This window comes from Accipiter gentilis, chromosome W (assembly GCF_929443795.1).
Source record: "Accipiter gentilis chromosome W, bAccGen1.1, whole genome shotgun sequence".
Lineage (NCBI taxonomy): Eukaryota > Metazoa > Chordata > Aves > Accipitriformes > Accipitridae > Astur > Astur gentilis.
In genome coordinates, this window is record NC_064918.1 from 1,610,758 (window position 1) to 1,634,942 (window position 24,185).

Here is a 24,185-nt window from a genome sequence, read left to right on the forward strand (position 1 = left end):
ATCTGAACTGGCCAACCGAGATGTGCCAGGTACACCGAGGTGACCCTCCTGGCCAATAGAATTAAATGACCACAGGTCAGATTCGACAGGGGTATAAACGGGGTCCTGCCAGAGGACATGTTGGCAGTCGTCCTCAGAGCAGCAGGTCTGCAGTCAGGGACTCCCCCTCGGGCCGGGGCACCACCCGAGGTAACTCCTTGAGGGAGAGAGCCCTCAGCTTTTAGGTGAGTGATATGTGCATTTTGAGCCATCACTTTAAATCTTGGGGATTCTTAAGTCGGCCGTGTAGTATTAATTCACTTTACATCATCGAGCCTGTGGTTTTATAAAATGTTACCAGACTTCTAACTAACTTTTTCTGAAGAATAAATCTGAGTTTTAACACCTGTTGGATTTGGTTAGTCGTGTATCCGTAACATATCCCTACACAGAAAGGTCAGTTAAGCATGTGTTTAAATTTAAGCACGTGTTTAAATTTAAGCACATGTTGAAGTCACATGAAAGGAAGTAATGCTTCAGCATTTCTTCTAGCACTGACTGTCATACTCTACTGGAGAAATTAGTGGTTCATCCAATGAACTGAACACAGTGCCTGTATTACCTGAGAAAAGGTGCCATATGTATTGAAATATTTTCCTAGGTAAGTGTGGGATTTCAGTATGTGCTACAGTGTGTTCCTAGATCAAGGTCTAAAATCAGAAAAGATTCATAGAATCATAGAACCATAGAATGGTTTAGGTTGGAAGGGACCTTTAAAGATCACCTAGTCCAACCCCCCTGCAATGAGCAGGGACATCTTCAACTGCATTGGGTTGCTCAGAGCCCTGTCCAACCTGACATTGAATATTTCCAGGGATGGGGCATCTACGACCTCTTTGGGCAACCTGTTCCAGTGTTTCACTACCTTCATCGCAAAAAGTTTCCTTCTTACATCTAATCTAAATCTACCCTCTTTCAGTTTAAAGCCATTACCCCTTGTCCTATTGCAAAAGACCCTACTAAAAAGTTTGTCCCCATCTTTCTTATAAGTCCCCTTTAAGTACCGAGAAGCCACAATAAGGTCTCCCCGGAGTCTTCTCTTCTCCAGGCTGAACAACCCCAGCTCTCTCAGCCTTTCTTTATAGGAGAGGTGTTCCATCCCTCTGATCATTTTCATGGCCCTCCTCTGGACCTTGTCATGGAGGCTCACACAATCAATTTAAACAGGTGTTAAACTCAGTGACATTTATTCTTCAATCAAAATCATTTCAAACTCTGACAACATTACTAAACCAACAGGTTCAATGATGTAAGGGGAAATTAATACTACACAACCAACTTAAGAATTCTTAAGCTTTAGAAATGATGACTCAAAATGCGCATATTGCTCACCTAAAAGATGAGGGCTCTCAACCTCGAGGAGTTACCTTGGGCGGCGTCCCAACCCAAGGGGAGAGTCCCCGACTGCAGACCTGCTGCTCTGAGGAGGACCAACTCAATTTGCCCACTGGCTGGGCTCTGTTTATACCCTAGTCAAATCTGATCTGTGGTCAAATAAAGACATGTTAGTCCTCATTGGCTGAGGGCCAACACTTGCTTATTCCTTGACCAAAGTGTGTACCTGTACCTAGCAGTCATAAACCAATTCCACCATGCGAGTGGGGTGGCTCGACCCTCCAAACCGTGGCTTCTAGGGTTTTTTTTCTCTTTTTCATGGCCAAGAAGTTTCGTTCTCTGTCAGGGTGGGTATAACTGCCACGTCACTCCAACAGGTCCGTGTCTTTCTTCTGCTGAGGACTCCAGAGCTGGATGCAGTACTCCAGGTGGGGTCTCACCAGAGTGGAGTAGAGGGGCAGAATCACCTCCCTCGACCTGCTGGCCACTCTTCTTTTGATGCAGCCCAGGATACGGTTGGCTTTCTGAGCTGTGAGCGCATCCTGACAGCTCATGTCCAGCTTTTCATCCACCAGTACCCCCAAGTCCTTCTCCACAGGGCTGCTTTCAATCCCTTCATCCCCCAGCCTGTATTGATACTGGAGGTTACCCTGACCCATGTGCAGGACCTTGCCCTTGGCCGCCTTGAACCTCATGAGGTTCACATGGGCCCACTTCTCAAGCTTGTCCAGGTCCCTCTGGATGGCATCCTGTGTGTCAACCACACCACTCAGCTTGGTGTCATCTGCAAATTTGCTGAGGGTGCACTTGATCCCACTGTCTATGTCTTTGATGATGATATTAAACAGTACTGGTCCCAATACGAAACTGTGACGGACGCCACTCGTCACTGATCTCCGTACGGACATTGAGTCATTGACCACTGCACTCTGGATGCGACCATCCAGCCAATTCCTTATCCACCAAACAGTCCATCCATCAAATCCATATCTCTCTAAATTAGAGAGAAGGATGTTGTGGGGGGCCATGTCAAAGGCCTTACAGTCCAGATAGATGGCATCTATAGCTCTTTCCTTGTTCACTGATGTAGTCACTCCATCATAGAAGACCACTATCACAGAATCATTTAGGTTGGAAAAGTCCCTTAAGATCATTGAGTCCAACCGTAAACCTAACACTGCCAAGTCCACCACTAAACCATGTCCCTAAGAGCCACATCTACACATCTTTTATGGGCAGCCTGTTCCAATGCCTGACAACCCTTTCAGTAAAGAAATTTTTCCTAATATCCAATCTAAACCTCCCCTGTCAGAACTTGAGGCCATTTCCTCTCGTCCTATCTCCAGCCACCTGACAGAAGAGACCAGCACCCACCTCACTACAACCCCCTTTCAGGTAGTTGTAGAGAGCGTTAAGGTGTCCCCTCAGCCTCCTTTTCTCCAGACTAAACAACCCCAGGTCCCTCAGCCTCTCCTCATAAGACTTGTGCTCCAGGCCCCTCACCAACTTGGTTGCCCTTCTCCAGCACTTCAATGTCTTTCCTGTAGTGAGGGGCCCAAAACTGAACAGAGTACTCAAGGTGAGGCCTCACCAGGGGAACAATCAATTCCCTGCTCCTGCTGGCCACACTAAAGTCCCCCAGCAGGACGATAGCCTGCAAATGCGATGCCTCCTGTAGCTGGAGTAAGAGGCCTTCATCAATAGGCTCCCCTTGATTGGGCAGCCTGTAGTAAACACCAACCACAAGGTTCCCTTTGTTGCCTTGGTCTCTAATTCTTACCCATAAGCTTTCATCCTGCTCATGGCTATTCTTCAGACAGCTCTTCACAATCTATCCATTTCTTGACACAGAGAGCAACCCCTCTGTCCCTCCTTCCTCACCTGTCCCTTCTGAACAGCCTGTAGCCATCAATAGCCACACTCCACTCATGGGATTTGTCCCACCAAGTTTCAGTAATGGCAACTAGGTCATAGCTTTCTAACAGCATGGTGGCTTCCACCTCCTCCTGTTTGTTGCCCATTCTGCGTGCATTGGTGTAGAGGCACTTCAGCTGGGCCGTGTCACCTTTTTAGAGGTACACACCTTAATTCCTTTGAGGTATTTCACTGCTGTTTCCCTGTTGGCTCCTATTACCTCAGGAGCACCTAGCTCCTCTCTGTGAGACTTCAGGTGTGCTCCAGTGTACCCAGCAAGTCTCAGAGCAACAGGCTGAGGTTCCTTGCTAGTGTTGCCGAAAACCTCGGAATAAAGAACTTATCAACACCAATTTAGTGTAGATAAGCAGACACTTCTTTATTAATGGCCGGGTGCGTGGGTGAGTCCTCTCAAAAGACCACGCACCCCGAATACCAAAATCATACACCTTATATTGAACTTATTCATTCATATTCATTAGATTCCCAAGAAAGGTTATACATATCCATTAGATTTCTGGGATGTCATTAGCATATGTTAATGTCCTTTACACATGCGCATTGAAGGTCTCTGGTGGTCTTCTAGAGTCCTCTGGTGGTCTTTCATAGTCTTCCTCACTTTGTCCGATAGTTGATCTCTCAGGTGATTCTGCGCAGTACGACTTTCGCCATCATGTATTTGATTACATAAAATACATTCAATGTTAATTCTTAAATTTAACCTTTCTAATGATTGGCCCTCAGTTACGCCACTTCATCAATATTCTTGTACTAAAACATTCATTGGTTGATTTTACTTAATTCCACTACCTGGAATGTTGACCAGAGTGGGGTTTCTAAGCAACAGAACTAAGGTCCATAACGATCTCTCTTAGTTTCTTAAGACAAAACACTGTAAAACTAACAAATCGGTCAAAGTTTCTATGGTTAACTAATTTTAGACAATACTTATTCTTTTATAATTGTACACAGCACATTTTGTATGTTCCTAAGTTTCTATGACTATATTGTTGTTATAATATACTCCTATTAGTAAATACTATATCAAAATCACCTTAAATCTCAAACTTGTTAACTAAGTTCTATATGTTCTTATTACTTATTATCTAAATCCTAAATATTCCTACTAAATGATTTTGGCCAATTCCTCCGGCCTTGGTACCGGGTTATACAGAGGGTTTCACAGCAGCTGCCGGTTGTTAATTAAATGTGCAAAATACAATAGAGATACTTTTGCTAAACTACTTCTTACCATTTTATATTCTGATTACACATGAGCTATTCTAACTACTACCAAATCAATAATAAATCAAAGCTACTGACTAGTCAATAACAAATAACATAATCAATAACCAATCAGTAACAATCAATAACCAATCAGTAACACTAGCACCTGTCATGACCCAGACTGGACAGACCAGGGAGGGGTCATGGTGAATTCAGAATTCCCTCGGGCTAAATTAAGGTGAAAACACACCAAATGATCAGTTAAACATTTTATTCATGGTAGAAGCAAACTGAACTTGGGAAGCATTAACAATAGGTGGCATGGTTTCTTTCAACAGGAATTGGCATGGAACTACCTCAGTAAACTGTGTAACCTGTGGTAACAATATACATCAATTCGGGGAATAAGGAAAGCCCTCCTGTTGAGTCACGAGGTTCAGAGCGGACCCCCTTGCTTTCTAGACTCCTTCTCAGAGAGGAGCCTAGGGGCAGCTAGATGCACTCCTAGTCCCAGACTTGGTCAACGGTTTTATGTCTTAAAGGAATGAGGTGTAGGGATTATGAAAAAGAAAAAAGAAAGAGAGCAACACAGAGAGAGAAAAAGGAAGAGAAAAGATTTCACCAGTCCTGGGTCCAGTGTTGGTCCAGTAAGCCTAGAGGTCCAGTCAGCCAAGGGGTCCAGTTCTGGTGGGCGTGCACGCGTGGGGCTTCAGTTTGTGTCCTTTTATCATCCTTGCCCCTTCTTTGGGTGGGCACTCGAACTCATTAGGCTAATTAGGTGTCATGGGAACCTTCGGGAAATGGGTTGGTGGGGAGTAACTTCTCCTTCCCTGTAGACAAGACCATTGTTTGGATCTTTGGCCATACATGGTGAACTGCCCTGCTCAGTATATCAGAACAGCATATCAGAACACTGAGCTGTGCCGTGCACCCTCCAGCAGCCCTCCCCCTCCTGTTGCTGTTGTCCTGTGCTGATGGGCTGCTTTTCACCTGTGGTTCCTTGCAAAGTAGGGTTCTTCGTTATGCAGATTTCGTCATTATGCAGAATTTGCCCCACCACAATGTTTGAGACATTAACTCTTTCAGTCTCTCACAGCACCCAGTCCCTTAAACCTTGGCGTGTTGTCTCATGGCTTGTCATAGGCGAACCTGATATTATCCCCCTCCCCCTTCAAGTCTAGTTTAAAGCTCTGTCAATCAGCCCCACTAGCTTGTGAGCAAAGATCCTCTTCCACCTTTGAGAAAGATTAATCCCGTCTCATGCCAGCAGGCCTGGTGCTGTATAGACCATCGTTTTATCATTCAGTTCACCACCATACACAGACATCCTTCTTCTGAGCTCTACCACCTTTACAAATGTTTGAGAATTCTTTTTTTTCCCAGTTTTGACCAAAATACAAGTAAATTTGAGAACAAAGTAAAACTTTTCACACAGTTTTTCTTTTCAAAATTATCCAGTTCCTTTGAAAACTAGAAGGGCAAAAATACTTGTCTTATACAAATATGTCTCCTACATATGAAAGTTAGCTAGTTGATTAGTTAATTTCATGGCTTTAATATTTGAAGAAAGAGCATGAGTGAGAAGTTATTTCTGTGTTCAGATTAATACCACATTTTCACTTTATTCTTCCTAAGATCCAGCAAGTGAAACAGAAAACACACACATGAGATTTGCTCAGTATTATGTAGTATCGACATCTGGTCTGAAAAACCCACATTCATGTGATTTGTACATACAGACAAAATAGTCCAAGGCTCCCCCTGACACTTGCCCAAAATACCATGACTAAGAGAACACAGTCACAGATACACCAGTGCAGAAATAACCCTGTATCAGCGCCTTCTTTCACAGCAAGGCTTGCATGTCTCGTCACATGGTGCATGAACAGATTTGGAGACCATCCCTCTCAGGACTGTGCTTGTTCCTTTTCCCTGTCAGGGCTCCTGTGCACAGCCCACAACTAACATGGGGTTTCTTGCAGCACAGTCTGCAGCCCACCAGCATCCCAAAGGTGATTTGACCCCAGTGGGCTGAAAGCCGAGAAGACACGTACAATGGGAGGAGGAAAGGAAGTAAAGTGTCAGAAACAGACAGCTGATTTTTCTCACCAAGCACCAAAACCAGATAAAAGGTTAAGAGCTCATAGGACAAATTATTTCCAAAAGTATGATCTGACCATTTGCTGTTGCTTGTGGGGTTTTACTTGTGATAAATATGGCCTAGCAATTGACATTGAGGGCAGAAGTCTCTGCAGGAACCTCTCTGGGTCTGACTATTGCAATCCCATACTCTGACTTACAACTAAGGTGTTAAATGTTTTCTCTGGAGGATGAAGAATTTGTTTGCTCCTTGGAGTTTTGGTCTATGTTAAGACAGTAATTCAGCCCATACTTCTTTCCTTCAAAGCCAATCAGAATAATTAATAAGGAAAAAAATAAGGACAAAAATCCAAGTCAAACTTATTCCCAAAGATCACTTCAATTTAATCTGCTGTGACTGGTGGTCAGATCAGCACTGCTCAGAGAAGGACGCACAAGCCTTGTAAATGGGAGTTAAGGATTTTTGCCTGAGCCAGCTCTTCCCAGACGCAGCATCTGGTTTTCAGCTTGTAAACAAACTTACAGTTTGGTTTATTAGAGCACAGGGAGATCAAGTGAACTGCCAAAGGGCTCCCAGTGAGCGGTGCATAGCACTGGGTTTGGACCCAGGTTCCACCTGGATCCCAAACTTCTACTCTCTTGTTTGGATGCTTCCCATCCATCAACCCTGCTACTCCCTGCCCATTCCCCAACCAACAAACCAACCAAACCTTCTTCCAGACCAGGTTTACAGGGTGATTTTTTTTAACATTCATCCAGCATGTACTGATTCAGTAAAACCTGAATTTGTACTGAAACTGTGTTTTGAATGCACTGGAGTGGGGGAACAGTACCAAAGTCCCTCTTGCAATGTGCCCTCCCCACTCAGTACTCTTACAGACACACTCATAGACAAGAAAACTTCTGTAGTACCTAACCAAGGGGAGTCCACAGCTGGTAATGACAAGAAGGGTCACTGCGCCCCATACATGCCAAGTCTGGGGTGAGCCAAAGCCCCAACGAATGCTGGAGAAACACATATTTGCTGTTTCTCCTAGGCAGCCTGCTTCCCCTGTTTCACTTGGAAACAGTCATTAGGTGAATGCCTACTTCTTGGAAGTGTCACCTTGTTGCCGAAAAACTCGGAATAAAGAACTTATCAACACCAATTTAGTGTAGATAAGCAGACACTTCTTTATTGACGGCCGGGTGCGCAGGCGAGTCCTCTCACGAACCACGCACACCTGAACACCAAAATCATACACCTTATATTGAACTTATTCATTCATATTCATTAGATTTCCAAGAAGGGTTATACATATTCATTAGATTTCTGGGAAGTTATTAGCATATACAAATGTCCTTTACACAGGCGCAGTGAAGGTCTCTGGTGGTTCTCTAGAGTCCTCTGGTGGTCTTTCATAGTCTTCCTCACTTGTCCGCTTCTTGACCTCTCAGGTGATTCTGCGCAGTACGATTCTCACCATCATCTATATTAGTTTACATAAAAATGCATACTATGTCTATTCTTAAATATAACCTTTCTAATGATTGGTCCTTCTGTCACACCATCTCATTAATATTCGTATGTTAAAACAATCATTGGTTAATCTCACTTAACTCTACTGATTGGAATCCTCGATAATTAGATCGAGGTGGGAAGGGTAAGGGGTTTCCAAGCAGCAAACTGGTGTCCATAAAGGTTTCCTTATTTTCTTAAAACAAAACACTACTGATCAACAAATCTTTGTCAAAGTTTCTGTGCTTAAATGATTTTAGACAATACTTGAATTCTTATGGTTACACATAGTACATTTTCTAAAGTTCCTAAGTTCCTATGACTATATTTCAAACTTAACACTCCCATACCTATGCTTCACAATTTTCTACTTCTTAATCAAACTGTTGGTTAAATGTGTAGAATGCAATAGATATGTATAGTTTTGTTAAAATATTTCTTATAATTCTACATTCCTATTAAAATTAAATATGATTAATTCTAACTAATAACAAATCAATAACAAATCAGTAACAACCTCTCCAAGCTGCTCATCACTGCTTGTCTCCAACCTGCATCCCAGTGGTTCCTCGCTTCTCAGACCCATGACTGAGCCCATCACAGGCCCAAGCTGAATTGATTTTGAAACCAGTAAGAGCTTTTAAAACAGTAAATTCAAGGGAAGTAGAATAAGGAACAAACTAGTTAAGTATTATTATTCATTCCAAATTTAACAGTAAAATACACCTGTCCCCCCCATCATACAGCCCAAGGGTCTTAAAAGAGTTGTGTTCTGGGGTGTTGCTCAGCCCAAAGCAATGCATTTCTCTCTTTTTCTACCTTGGCAGTGAACATAGAATCAGACTGAGAATCAGAAAAACTCAAAACCAAATTGAAGGTTTTTCATTAAACCACTGTTGTAAATGAATTTAGTCCCAAACAGAATTCCAAACAAAGTTAACAATTTATTAAATGAATAAAGGCAAGCAAACAGCGATGGGCACGCCAGGAGCTTCTGCTCTACCAAGATGCGCGCCGTGAAAAACAAGACAGCTTCTTTTATAGTCTAACATTCGTTACATGTTCATACTAGGCATGTTCTTCTCCATCTCCTGGTTGTGTGGGTGCTTAGAAACTTGTCTCTGACCAGGGTCCCCACTGTTCACACCAGACAGCAGAAATCCTGTGTAACCGCTGACACCTTGCACAGCACCAGCCGCCATCACCAGAACCCAAACAAGTTCACAACAGACACCTCCCCCCCCAACAAATCCACACAAAAATGGCCCATCAAGATCCCAAGCACTGCAATCCCTGAGGCCAAATACACATCCAAATGCCTCAGTTCTCTTCTAGGATAGTTAACAACAGAACCGGTTTTGGGTTGGCAAAAAGAGAATGAACTATGTACATATCATCTGTCTCTTCCCGGCCTTCAGTTATACAAGGATCGACAAAATGGTTAAAGATTACATAGACAGTGAGGGTCACATTTTATTATGTGGCCCTAGCATTGTTTATATTAACATGAATCAGATGAACATATCTCACACCACTTTGCAGTGTTGAATAATTCACACCATTTCTCTGTGTTTCAGTTCCCTCTCCTCTAAAGCAGAGCTATTGAAAAATGCCTGCCTTTGCCAAGCACTGGGTTTTCCAGGTAGAGAACCATACCAGGTATTATTCTTCTGGAAGTTTATAGGGTATGAAGCACTCCCTCATAACTGAAATTATGTTCCATGGGGTTTTTTTTAATCATCTAAATAATGTCTTGGTTATGTAGGTGCCCAGCAAGAAAAGCAAATACAAATGTTAATAAAATGAGCCTGGGCATGGACACAAGAAAGAGATATTGTCCTTTGCACAGAGCAATAGAGCATGAGGCCATGGACAGTCTTGCCTGACCTCCACCTCCATCACCACTGCTGTGCGTGGGGCTGGGCTGTGAGGCCATCTGGGAAGCTGAGCCAGCTTAAAAAACAAACCTACAGATCCAGTTTTGCTAAAGAGTTCATTTGAGCCAGGAAACTTAAGTTAGGAGTTTATTGAAAAATGAAAGGACTGACATTTGCTAAATAAATACGTTGTGCACCATACGGCTTTCTACTCAACCTGAATCTTGCGAGGAGGGGGCTCCAGAGATGATCTCCTGGGTGGGGATGAACATGTGTAGTGGAAATGCCAGTGCTGGCTGCTTCGCAAAATGCTGCCTGGGACCACCTTTGCAATTGCCAGTTGATTTGGAGTTTATTGAGTAACATGTGGCTTTGGAGATTCCTCTTGAAAAGTCACCACAGCTGTTATTAATGATCCCCTGCTGTTATTCATGGTTGTGTTCACATTTTGGTCTAAAGCACCTTCTAACAGATGCTATTTTACAAATGCTGCCCTGCAAAAGCAGAGAAGATGATCTTAGGTCATTTCTATATCCTAGTATGATACTAGATCTAAGTAAACCTTTTGACTCCAAGAATTCCAGAGACACAGAGTCTTTCTGCCCCAAGTGCCAAACAACTTAGACCAGCAAAACCTGTTTCTGACCAGGGCATATGGGACTGTATCAGAGTGCTCTTTCCTTGACAATCCTGATTCAGAAGTGACCTTCAAGTGATAAATTATTAAGGCATGCAAACAAGCTAATTCGGTCTATCCCTACTGAGCACAATTATTTTATTTAAAAAAAAAAAATCCTAAAAATTAATGAAATTGCTGATTAAATTGTTTTGTTGGTTACACCCTGCTACATTCGCACCCAAATGAAAGGTCTTGTTCTACTTTGTCACGAAGGATGTTCCAGTCCCTCAGGGTCACACAGCAATTACCAATTTTCTTAACCCCCCACAATGTGAGCTGTAGCTCCCAATAGAGCTCAACTGGGTCAGACTTCCCCCTGACTACCCTCTTCTCAGTCCCTCCATTTGAGGCAGCCCGCAGCATGCACCCCTCTCCGTATTGCAACATGCTCCCATCAGATTATTCAGGAGAAAAGAATTCCTAAACTGGATTGGATAACAGGAGAAAAAAAAAGGGTGATTTCACAGCAGCTTTCAAATTGGCACATGCTGGGACCCTGCGTGGAGGAGCAGCGCCACTCTGTTGACCCATACTAGGAAGGCAGTTGCCTATGGCAGATGGGTATTGTTAACAGCAATGCACAATATAAAAGGAGATTTGTGTTGTCCCTTTGAAATCAGCAAGTTTAAAGTGTCAAACACCTTGTAAGTAAAGCCTTAGAAACAAAAAGTACATAAAAAGGCTCAGTATTAGACTTTGCTTAGTTTTAGATTACGAATAAAAAAATCCAGGTCTTGCTCCAACTCAGCAGAAACTCTGCACATGCTTTTGCCTGTATCTTCATGCATACACGTCGGGGGTGGGGGGAGAGGGTGGAGGGGTGGTTATGTGACCCATGGCCTCAAATTACTTGTAGCAGTCTTCTGCTTTACTTTTCAACGAAAAAATGAATAGGTAAATTTCTCCTCAGTTCAGCCCTGGACTTGAAATACAGATTTTGAGATGAGAAAGAAATACTTCTTTTCCTAACTACACCATATTTTTTCTGCGGAGGAAGTGAACATTAGCAAAAAAGCAAAAAAAAAATATCCAAGAGTTCCTGTATTTTAATTGTCTCTCATCTTGAAGCAATAAACAAAGGTTAATCAAATACTTACTGTAATGAACGGGTTAACTCTGTTCATGAAATCGCACATGGGGGTAGAGACATTCTCCACAATTACCCCTAAAAGTCTTACTGCTAATCTTGACCTTTGGTCCGTGTATTTTAGATAAAAGTTGTAGCCCTTGTTCAAAGCAGAATAGAATCAATTCGGCTAATGGTGTTAAAACAACAATATGATAATTTACTTACCTACTAATCGGGAAGGGGGAAGACACACATTGTGATTAAACAAATGCTTTGTGTAAAAAAAAAAAAAAAAAAAAAAGAAAAGCAGGGCTTGCTTAAATGTTGCGTAAAAGTCACGAGGGAAAAAAAAATAACAAATATAACTTACTAGATAAGGAGGAGAAAGACAACAGCTATAATTTACTAGATAAGGGGATTAACTCTACCATGACTGCACATCTCCACAACAAAAGACATTCTACATCAAAAAGACACTTCCCCTTGAGAAGATGGACCGAATCCGCCCAATAATGAACCTACACGAGCAAAGAAAAAAAAAAAAGAGAGAAACAAGACAAGGTGAAGATTGACAAGGGAGGGGTCCATAAACTGTATAAAAGGTATGTAACTATAACAGAAAGTTGCGAGCTTTTGGCCGAGCACTGCCTCCCCGGCCGCCCAGTGCTGTTTTGCTCTCTTATCACTTGCTAATAAATTCAATCCTTTATTTAATACAAATTGGCTCCTCCAATTTGTCACGAGCGTCTATAACAAACTTGGTGCTGTGACTCAGATGCAGGTTCTTTGGTGCAGACCCTCACAAGCGGGGAGGCGCCCTATCCCTGGATAGCCCCGTCTTGAGGAGGTGCCGTCGCCACACCCTGGACCCACGAACTCCTTTAAATTACGATAACTGAGCAAAAGAACCTGCAGGACCCCTTAAATTTTGTGCATGAAGACCAAACGAAAACCTCAGGAGCAGGTGAGTATATAAATTGTGAGCCGTTTGGTTGGGGTGGTTATCCCGAGGTGCGACTGTGTGAGAGGTCTCTCTGAGATCACGTGAGTGCGGACCCTCCAGTAGTGCAGTTCTCGTAGCCCGCGAGGGAGTGAGTCACGACCGAGGGGAAGTGAGTGTGTGTGTGGATAAAGGGCACCTCGGAAGATGGGACAGAGGAAAAGCAAGGTCTCTGGACCCACGGGGATGGGGAGGAAAGATAAGTTACCAGACATACCCCCAGATAGTCCCATAGGCCTGATGATAAGATATTGGGACAGTTCACCAAAGAGAAAGGAAAAATCTAAGGAGAAGATGATTAATTATTGTATTGAGAATTGGGGTGGGAAACCTCTCAGCAATCCTCATGTACTCTGGCCCGTGTTCGGGTCCTCTGAGGATTGGGTGTGTCAACAATTAAACATATGGGTAAACAATAAGAGACCACCAGCCAGCCCAGAGGAGAGTGAATATGCTGCCTTATGGATTCCCCAATCCCGGGGACCGACATGCCTCTTTGCCTTAAGGGACAACAGACCAGATAAACCTCGAAAAGATGATGAGGACCCCCTTTGGCCCCCTCCCTATACCCCTCAGGCCCCTCCACCTCAGGACCCACCCCAAGGCCAGGAAATAGCCCAGGCCCGGGAAGGGACAGATTCGGAACCTGTTGGAGCGGCGGAGGAATGCACATAAGTCGACCCAATATGAGTGATAGAAGTGATTCAACTTTATTTGCACGGATAGCTCATATTTATACAGTTTGCGATAATTATGCCTACTAGTCCTAATATGATTGGTACATTGCTAATGTTTATTCATTACTAAAACACACCCACTTGTGGTTTGCAGCTATGCGTGTTCAGTAACTTTCTCATGAGAACTTCTTCAAAAGTTACTTGTGAAGTTATGCCAAGGTCACACCGTCCCTGTCTTTCTCCTGATAACAGCGACCCCAGCTGTTGTTTTTCTCCCGATATCAGTAAAGCCAGCTATTTTCAGCCAAGGCTGTAGACATTCGTCTGATCACCCCGTGGGACTCGGCACAGGGTCCACCATACCCTGGGCCACAGAGCACTGACACCAATATGAGGATGCTGCAAATGGCGTTTATTCAACTGCGTCACGCCCTTATATACTGTCTGTCGGTCATCCCGCCTCCCTTAACCCTTCTCTTTCCGTACATCGCGAGATCTTCCGAGCGCCAATCCCTACAAGTCCCCCCTCACTATGGCGGATGACCGATGGTACAAACTGGCGTTACAGCTATAAGCGATTCCACCACCTCATGGTAATTCGTGTACTGGTGGGTACCTGCACTCTGTATAAAGAGTTTCCGCACGCAAACAGTCAGTGCTGGTATCCCACAACAAACCATAATAACCACCACCATCAAAAGGATTCCAAGTAGGGTCAACATTTTCTAGTCAATCAAAGACAGGAGCCATTGCCAGGTCGACGAGAGGAGATTGTCAAGCCACTGTCACCTGCCTCCTGTAATTGATTGGCTTTGTCTAAAAGCATATCATAGTCCCCTGCTTATGGGGTACACACAGCGGTTGCTGTAAAGTGGATCTGCGGTGTTCAAAACATCGGTCACACCATTTTGATGCTCGGTTGGTGCGTCTCCAGAGTTGTTGTCCACAGCGGTCATACTTGATAAGCACCCAAGGGTCGCAGCGACCACAGTGCAGGTACTTAGACGATCTTTTGAACGGCATCCTGCAAAATAACTCACAACAAATCGTTATTGACTGAGGTCTGGTTTCAACCACCATGCCGGCACCCAGCGCACGCGTGAGTCTGGGTGCTCTGATGATTGTACTGCAGCATACCCTCTTCCCTGTGTCACCAAGCGCCACCCACCTTCCCACTTTCCTGTTTCTGGGTCTTTCTTGTTGGGCCTCAACTAGTGCTGCTTGTAATCTGTTTGTCCAAGCTTCTTTCTAAATCAAGAAAAAGGTGGGAGTCAAAATCATACCGCAAAACTGTCGCGAATCCCAGGGAGTCAGTGAACCTGAAAAAACCACATCTAAAAGAGAGCCTGTCATGGGATGTCCTAAGCCGTAATCATCCACGGCCTTCTTCACTTGTTGCAAAAGCTTGCTATCTAACAGAGACCACTCCACCCCTACACCACCTGGACCAGCTCGGACTGGGCAAACTAAAGGGGGTCCTTCAAAACGTATGCCGTCCATAATACACTCCTTTGCTACAATTTTCCAGTCCGGCAACGTGACCTTCGGTGAATTGGGAACTCCTTTCTGTTCCCCAGCTGCTTGTAGCAGCTCCCGCTGTTGCTTCACCTGCTCCTGCAACTCCTCTACTACTCGCTGCAGCATCTGCAGCGGATCTGTAGCTGGGTCGGGCGCAGGTGTTAAAGGCATAGGCGTTGCCTTTTCACTGGCTGCTGCCGACTGCGCCTTACAGCCGGAAATAGCCTTTTGTTTTATCGCTGCATGTGGCGGACGACAGCGGTTTCCGCCCACCAATTGCCACGCCTCCTCTAACCGTTGAGCCGACCCCTCGATTGAGTCCGGCCCACTCTCTTCCTCTTCTGCTTCGCGCGGAAGTGGGAGTGTCCTGACTTTCCTTCCTCCTTCCTTTGGCCGTGCTCCGCCTCTCCCGACTTCCGGAGAGACATCCGGGGAGAAAGCGGATGTCGGCGCCATCTTAGGGTGCGCTTGTGGCGCGGTTCGCAAAACACGTCCCGGCACCCAATCCTCCGGATCATACAGGGGAACCGCTCCCTCCTCTACCTGCTCCTTTTCTGATCCCTTCATCACAGCCCTCTCCGCCTCCTCTAGTCTCTGCCTCTCCTTCTCCCGTCTCCTTTGCTCAGCCACGGGTTCCTCTGCCTCCTGAATTAACTGTCGCTCTTTCTCCCGCTCCTCCTCTCTCGCCCGTTCACGCTCCCGTTCAAACTCCTCCCAAGGGTATCCCGGTGGTTCGGCCGGTGCTGACGGCTGCACTGGGAGCACCAGAGGCGTCTGCTCCGCTACCTCCGTCAGCCCTTCTGTCCGCGCCTCCCCATCCGCCTGCACGCCCCGATCCGCCTGCGCGTGCATCAATCTCTTTGCTTCCTTCCATGTTAAGCCCTCCTCCCGCACTTTCCTGAAAATCGCCCTAATCCGCCCCCACGTCTTTAACTCCGGACCATGCTGCGTCGCCATAGCCCGTTCCGCTAAAGCCGCGGTGCATTTCGGCCAGCACTCAGGAGACAATATGTCCCCCGGGCGCTCTATCGCTTCCTCTTTCAGGAGCCGCTCTAGGCAAGCTTTCGCTTCTTTTTGTCCCATAGGGATTTTTACCTCTCTAGAGCATGAGTCCAACACCTTCAGGACTGCTTCCATGCCTGGCCAGGCCTTCGATTACGCCCCGCGTAATCCGCCGATGTCCAATCACGTCGGGGTCACCACTTGTAGACATTCGTCTGATCACCCCGTGGGACTCGGCACAGGGTCCACCATACCCTGGGCCACAGAGCACTGACACCAATATGAGGATGCTGCAAATGGCGTTTATTCAACTGCGTCACGCCCTTATATACTGTCTGTCGGTCATCCCGCCTCCTTTAACCCTTCTCTTTCCGTACATCGCGAGATCTTCCGAGCGCCAATCCCTACACAAGGCCTAGTCTTGTTGCTCAAACTGACATTCTTTCACACAGAACTCTGCTCGCACAACTTTTCCACAGGCCCATGTCCTTTTTCATCAAGCAACTTCCCAACAATTCCCCCTTTTTCTTTTTGTGCGAGTAGAGCTTGATGTGTCAGCTTTGAGACTCCTTTTATCATGCACCCATAAGCAATTTTAACTATTACACAGATTAATATCAATATACCCAACCATCGTAAGGCTTCCTTAATCAATGACATTAGCCGTGGTGTTATCCCACCAAATATTGACTCTAACACCCCATCAAACCAACTAGTTTCTTGCTGGATCTTTGTGTATGTTTCTTCAGCCAATTTATCTGTTTGTGAATAGATAGAGGTAAAATTTTAACACCTGCTGTATTGCCCTTTGCAAAGATCTGTGAACACAATTAATTAAACACAGTAAAAACAACATTATACCTAATCAAATACATAAGCACACAAAAAGAGGTTTGATTAATAGGTTTAGCTAGTGACACCCAAACATTCTTACTGTCCGATGGCGTTAACCGATGTGGATCAATCACCGGTGTCACTGTCATGCTGCTTACTACAGTCAGTGTGTTCCATATCAATCTCAGCATAAGGTTTCAAATTTATGGGTAAATCAGGAACGTATCTGCCAGACATGGATAATGTGATTTTTTGTCCAATTGCTGTCAAGGCTTGCCGTCCCGGTGCACTTAGTTGTCTTGTAGAAGTTAAGCTATCGCTGCCCCGCAATAAATCCAGCAGCGGCTGTAAGTCTGTATTTGTAATACCACAACAAGGTCGAATCCACTGTAGGTCTCTGTTTAAATCTTTCTCCCTCTTTTTGTTTTTGAGCAATCCAGGCTTACTTAATAACTTGGGATGCCATTTTCCTTAATAAGCTGAACAAGGTAAAACTATTACAATAGCTACAATCACAGTAACTACAATAATGCCCATAATTTTTTGAGCCAACCTGTTACCCCTAATGACCCAGACCATGAGGACTATGAGGAAAATGAACCATCCATACATTCTTGTGCCATCTTGCTCCACGAACTCAGCCCAGCAATCGGTAGGTGCCAGCTTTCCGTGGGCGTCCCCACAGAGGCAACGACGGCCTCACCGTACACCAGCCCGATGCTCTTCGGAAAATCCCGGTATTTATACATTTGCAGAGGAACGGGTTTTAGCACACGTGGCCAGTGGGTGCCAAAAGTCCGCCTCGGTTGCAATCTATGACGCATGCGCTCGCTGGCCAGGCGCGCTGCACGAGTCATAGCCATCTTGTCTATTGGTTCGTGGGCTTTACGATACAGTTGTGATGCACAGAGAATCTTGACCTGTTATGTTAGCCGAGGTGACCCATACATTAGTTTTGGGCTGAGGTAGTATTCATATTGCCACATCATCTATGATGCTCCAGATGATGATGGTCGTGCAAATCGAACAGGAGTCCTTCGTGGGCCTGTATCTGTGGAAACACAATCAAACTCATTCCCAGGTTATTAATGGAAATAGACCTTACCCCTAATTTTGGCTTTAACTAACTTTTACATTTACCTCACACTGTCTTCCCGTAATCACACTATGTTTAATCAAATTATGCTTAACACACTTTTTACCTAAAGCAAGTTCTATATACAATAAGGCACGCTGTTCTAAAAACCTCTCTGAAGGACTCAGTGTCCGCTACTAATACTCTATTAGTTAGAATCTGTCGGATCAGTGGCTTCAGCACCCGCCGGTGCCGTGCCAGTCGCCATTGGGACAATTCCGGGTCCAGAATCAGTGCGAAGCCATGGCTTGACCCACTTAGCTGGGATCTCCCAGTAAGTTTTACTTCTGCTGATCCGCACCATTTCCCGGATTCTGGGTCCTTATACATTACAATGATTCCTGTACTTTGTTGCGTCCTTTCTGCCTGTAAAAGAACATGATGTACTACCATTGGTGGGTCTTTGTGATCACCTGTCAATCTAAGATAATTTAGCACAAATAAGTCTTTGGCCAATCGTTCCTCTGGGAGTAAGCCCTGGGTTCCCCCCTTTTGTTTTTGCAGCATGTTCTTTTAGGGTTTGGTTGGCCCATTCGACAATAGCCTGTCCTGTGGGAAGATGTGGAATACCGGTACCATGGTGAATTCCCCACAAATTACAAAATTGAGCAAATCGTGTAGAACCATAGGCTGGGCCGTTGTCCGTCTTAATTTCTTTAGGCACACCCAGTACTGCAAAAGAAGCGTGAAGATGTCATTCAATATGTAAGGCCTTTTCTCCAGTTCGTGCCGTGGCCCACATGGCAGCAGGATACGTATCAATACACACATGCACAGAACGCTTTGCACCAAACCACGTGACATGGGTGACATCCATTTGCCACAACTGCAATGGCAAAAGACCTCGTCGGTTAACCCCACGGCCCAAGCCCAGCCCTTCCTTTTGACAATCAGGGCATGCTTTAACGATACCTTGGGCATCAGTAAGTGGTAAATCAAATTGCTTTGTTAACATCCTAGCGGGTTGGTGCAAGAACGCATGTGATTGCCGTGCTTTGTTGAAAACGATTCCCTGGAGGAGGCTCCCGTGGCGCTGCAACCAATTGGTCAGCTCTGTCATTTCCCCTTTCTCAACTGCACAGTGTTCTCATACCCAAGAGTTCTACCAGAGGGGTCATATCGCCATTAGTGATACCGCAAAGATTCCGCACCCACTGGATATCTCCCACAAGCTTCTGGACATCATGTAACATTGAAATTTCTCATGTTATTTGAACCTTCTGAGGTTTAACATTGCTAGCATTTATGTGCCACCCCAAATACTTCTAAGGTGCTGCCTTTTGCACCTTTTCAGGAGTGATTATTACTCCGCGATGGCTTAAGATGTCCTGCAATTGAGTTAAAATTTTCATCCTGTGGCAAGTTACTGAGGAAACTGCTTTCTTACAGGCTCTGATGCCCAGGCCACATACACCTGACGCATCGTGGGGGAATTGCGCATTCATTGCGGTAACACGACCCAATGGTATCTCTTATAGGGTTCTGCCTTGTTAATCGATGGTACCGAAAAGGCGAACCGTTCAGCGCCATCTGGGTGTAATCTTTTAGATTTATAATTAACAAATCCCATTCTTCTGGAAGCATAACTGGAGATGGCAAACCTGGCTGCAGGGCTCCCATACTGTGCATCACCACATTCACAGCTCTGAGATCATGTAACAGTCTCCGCTTCCCACTTTTCTTGGGAATGGTAAATATTGATGTATTCCATAGACTAGTAGAAGGAACAACTTGTCCCGCTCTCAACTGGTCCTCAACTAACCCTTGTATTTTTAGCAGCCTTTCAGAATTTAGCAGCTACTGATCAATCCAAACAGGTTCATCTGTTTTCCAGTTAATTTTCAGAATCGGCTACCCCTCAGTGACCGCTCCTAAAAAGGATGCGTCACTAACATTGCCTTCATTTGGCTCAATAAATCACGGCCTACGAGGCCAAACAATTCAGTTGAGGTAGTCATGACATACGGACACGTCATAATGTGTTCACCATCGGGGAACACAAATGTAATCGGTAGCTGACTTACTAAGGTGGCTTGTGTGCCCCCTATCCCAGCAATACCAAAGTTTGGATTGATCGATGGCCATGATGGAGGCCAAATGCATTGTGAAATAATCATAACATCAGCTCCTGTATTGATTGTCATCGGTTTCTTGACAACAACTCCATCGGGCCCTTCCAATTGCACTACCTTTTCTGGTTTACCTCTTGTTGTGTCCATGGCAAAGTATACCTGAGGTTTCCCTGTGGAGCCGAATCCACCATCTCCACGTTGTACTTCACCTGGGTTCGGAACACACGACCTGAATGGAACTAATTGTGCTATTCTGGTACCTTTAGGAATAGAAACAGGAGGGATTACAACATGAATCATAATTTTCACAGTCCCACAATAATCTGCATCAATAAGCCCTGGGAGCACCAGAATTCCTTCTAGAGCTGTTGAAGATTGCCCCATTAAAAATGCACTAAGTCCAAACCCCAATGGTCCCTTTATGTTAACTGCGGTTTCCACATCCACTCCGGAGCTTCCTGCGGTGGCGGATCTGGTGGTTGCGAGGCTGCCTGAGGGCTGGCAGCTCAAGCCCCTTGCATTCGTGTTGCCGCGCGAGGGGCCTTCGCGGTCGGTGTAAAGTTTCCCTTCTTCCTGTATTCTTGGTGGTATGGTTATCTTTCTTACACTTGTTGCAGCACTTACTGTTAGCAGTAACTGTACATTTGCTCCTAATGTGTCCACGATTGCCACAGTTAGAACACTTGACCAAGAGTGTCTTACTGGCCTCGTGTTTCTTTGTAGCTCCTTGGAGAGCTGTGGCAGCATAGGCTACTTTCTGTGAGTCCACTGATCGATCTGTGTATTCTATCATATCAACGATGTCTGCATTTTTCGGCAAATTACACAATGCTTTGCGTGTCTTTTCAGTAGCATTTTCAAAAGCGAGTATTTTGAACATGTTTTCTTTCATGCCCTCGTTCATGTCAGGGTGGTCATAAATTGTATTCTCCTGTTTCACCTGGGTAAAAGCATGGCTGTACATATTGTCTGGTATGGTAAGAAAAGCTTGATACGCCAAGATCTGTGATAGATGATGAACCTCAGTGACACATTGTAACTGAGCGTTCCCTGATGCGAAGGGTCCAGTACCCATCGGCATCTGCGTGGTTACTCCCCATAGGGGATCTGTTTGTTGTCGTGATGTTGCTTGTTCCCTATCACAGAGCTTCTCCCACTGCCAGAAAAACACTAACATTCGGGCGGGTGTCAAAATCAACTGTGCTAGCTGTTTAATATCTTGAGGTATCAGCGAATCAGCAGAAAAAATGAATTGCAGTATTTGGTGAGTTAACACAGATTTGATTCCGTACTGACTCACAGCATTCCTTAATTTCTCAATGACCTTCCAGTCAAACACCTCCCATTTTTTCTGTCCATTTGATGCAATAACTGGGAATGCTTGGAGCATAGTCCCTTCTATAATGGCATCTTTTATTACACCCCTCCAATGTCTCTGCCTTTCTTCTGCAGCGGCTATTACAAGCGGCTATTACAGGCGGCTCCGCGTCTATCACGGGTGCGGTTGGTTTCCCCTTCTCTTTTCTGCATTTCCTTTAACAATTCTAACATTGTCTCTTTTTGTTCTATTATTAGAGTAGCCAAGTCCTTGTTTGCATTATTTGAATCAGGGTATATGCTAGGTATAATTTGTTCATGTTGAACGGTGGTATCTGAGGGCTGGTTTTTCGTAGGCAGATTTTTACTCACTCCCTGATTCTGTAGGGTTTCCTTTAATCGTACGGTTAGGGAGGCTTGGGAACTGTCGGATGGCTGATTAATATCGGCAGTCCCAGGGAGTGGAGCAGAAGTCAAGGGCACGAGAGCAGGCAAACAAGCTCCAAAAAGTCTCTCTCACTGCATTATGTTTTTCTCCCCGCTTTTCCCTTTCGCTTGCGGTTGGAGAGAGAGAGCAGCAAAAGCAGACGCAGATGCTTTACGATCTGCTTTCATTTCTTACAGAGTTGTCTTAATCAATTTCCATAAAGTTACAATATCTTTAACTTCTTTAGACCCGTCACTAATTTCATCCCATAGGGAGGTTCCGATAGGTTCCCAGGTACTAAGCTCAAAAGCTGTACCCACACTAATTGAAAGGTTTCTGTCCTTGCTTCATTAGTTTTTTAGCTGATTTATCATCGTCAGTTACCATATCCCATAATACGTCTCCTAATCTACGCCATTCACTCTCCTCAAATAATAAATCCGGATTCTTAAAGCATCCCTTAACGCGACCCAGCGCGACTAACCCCGAAATTTGCTTAACGCAATTTACTCCCCGCTTTTCTAAAAAGCACTGTAATAATTTTAGGGCTACCTCTTGATCCATTGCCGGCCGGCTTCTTGATACTCCTGGGTGCTACCTTGATTAAGGCACCTCGGTTAAAAAGTCTTTGCAGCCTTTTTCCAGTAGCCCTCACTGACGGCGAACCCCTTTTGGACGGTCCAGGCACGAGAGTTAACACACCAACCAAGACGATCAGCGTTCGGTTAATCTTTTGCCCCCCCGTCGCTGCTACCGGTGCTTCTCAGTGTCCGTCGCTCCAATTCCCCTTTCTTCGGTCCCCGTTCGGGCGCCACTTGTTGGAGCGGCGGAGGAATGCACATAAGTCGACCCAATATGAGTGATAGAAGTGATTCAACTTTATTTGCACGGATAGCTCATATTTATACAGTTTGCAATAATTATGCCTACTAGTCCTAATATGATTGGTACATTGCTAATGTTTATTCATTACTAAAACACACCCACTTGTGGTTGGCAGCTATGCGTGTTCAGTAACTTTCTCATGGGAACTTCTTCAAAAGTTACTTGTGAAGTTATGCCAAGGTCACACCGTCCCTGTCTTTTTCCTGATAACAGCGACCCCAGCTGTTGTTTTTCTCCCAATATCAGTAAAGCCAGCTATTTTCAGCCAAGGCCTAGTCTTGTTGCTCAAACTGACATTCTTTCACACAGAACTCTGCTCGCACAACTTTTCCATAGACCCATGTCCTTTTTCATCAAGCCAATTCCCAACAGGAACCTGATTCCCCGACCCCAGCACCCTCTCCCAGAAGGTCTACACGTAATAGAATAAGGCGAGCAGAGGAAAGATTGTTTCCTCTTCGGGAAATGTTAGTGCCTGGTGGGGATGGACAGGGGGGACCGGGAACGGGGTATGTGGCAGTTCCCCTTAATACAGGGGATGTAAGGGAATTTAAGAAAGAAATGGGGAGTTTGTTAGATGATCCCCTGGGGGTAGCCGAGAGGCTGGATCAATTCTTGGGACCGAATTTGTACACGTGGGAGGAATTACAGTCTATCCTGGGCGTATTATTTACCGTAGAAGAAAGGGACATGATTAGAGGGGCTGGAATGAGAGTGTGGGACCAGCAACATCAGGCTGGCCCGGTGGCGGATCAAAAATGGCCCTTAGATTGGCCAAACTGGAATAATCAGGATCCGGCTCACAGGAATAATATGTCAGACTTGAGAACAATTATAATTCAGGGGATATGGGAATCTGTTCCCCGAGGACAGAATATTAATAAAGCCTTCAATGAACAGCAGAAAAAAAATATGAGACCCCGACAGAATGGCTTGAAAGGTTAAGGAGAAGCTTCCAGTTATATTCTGGGGTAGATCCTGCCACTCCTGTGGGACAAGCATTGCTGAAAACTCAGTTCGTGGCCAAATCGTGGGGAGATATTAGGAAGAAGTTGGAGAAAATTGAGGACTGGCAGGAGCGGGGGTTGGATGAATTACTTAGAGAAGCTCAGAAGGTGTATGTGAGGCGAGAAGAGGAAACTGAAAAGCGACAGGCTAGGCTGTTGGTTGCAGCGGTAAGAGAAGGACAGAAGGGTGTGATAAGGAGACCCGGTAGGCCTGGTGGGGGAGATAAGGAAAGAATCGAGAGGAAAGGAGATAATGCCGTAGAATGTTTCTATTGCAGGAAAAAAGGACACATGAAGAGAGAATGTAGAAAAAGGATTCAGGATGAAAAAGTGTTCCAGGAGGATTAGCGGGGTCAGGGGCTCTATGTGCTGAGGACCCCTGGTAAGAAAGAGCCCTTGATAACTTTAAAAGTGGGTCCTCAGTGCCAGGAGGTGACCTTTCTTGTAGATACTGGAGCCGAAAGGTCTACTGTACAATCATTACCTTCGGGATGTAAAATATCCGGGGATAAAGTTAATGTAATTGGAGCAAAAGGGGAACTTTTTAGGGTCCCCGTTATAAAAGATGCGGCA

The 24,185-nt window shown here is 45.0% G+C and overlaps 1 protein-coding gene and 1 long non-coding RNA gene across 5 annotated transcripts; both read right to left on the reverse strand.

The window, feature by feature from the left end:
• Window positions 1-17,009: 17,009 nt before the first annotated feature.
• Window positions 17,010-21,366, reverse strand: LOC126035344 (endogenous retrovirus group K member 5 Gag polyprotein-like). Of its 4 annotated transcripts, none has more exons than XM_049793877.1 (2): window positions 20,136-21,366; window positions 17,010-17,820 (listed from the first exon to the last, which is right to left on the reverse strand). In XM_049793877.1, the coding sequence occupies exon 1, from the start codon at window positions 21,364-21,366 to the stop codon at window positions 20,401-20,403; it is 966 nt and encodes a 321-aa protein (XP_049649834.1). In that variant the 3' UTR covers window positions 17,010-17,820; window positions 20,136-20,400. The 4 variants fall into 4 exon arrangements, with proteins under 4 accessions (XP_049649834.1, XP_049649832.1, XP_049649833.1 ...); XM_049793875.1 differs by having other exon boundaries at window positions 17,010-18,576; XM_049793876.1 differs by having other exon boundaries at window positions 20,108-21,366.
• On the reverse strand, window positions 17,010-22,358 carry LOC126035414 (uncharacterized). Its single transcript, XR_007504913.1, has 2 exons — window positions 22,273-22,358; window positions 17,010-20,236 (listed from the first exon to the last, which is right to left on the reverse strand). It is a non-coding gene; the product is annotated as an uncharacterized LOC126035414 (long non-coding RNA).
• Between the last annotated feature and the right edge of the window lie 1,827 nt (window positions 22,359-24,185).

Excerpts from the sequence above, each read along its gene's own strand:
- LOC126035344 (XM_049793877.1), bottom strand. The coding sequence starts at position 21,366 with ATGCTCCAAGCATTCCCAGTTATTGCATCAAATGGACAGAAAAAATGG.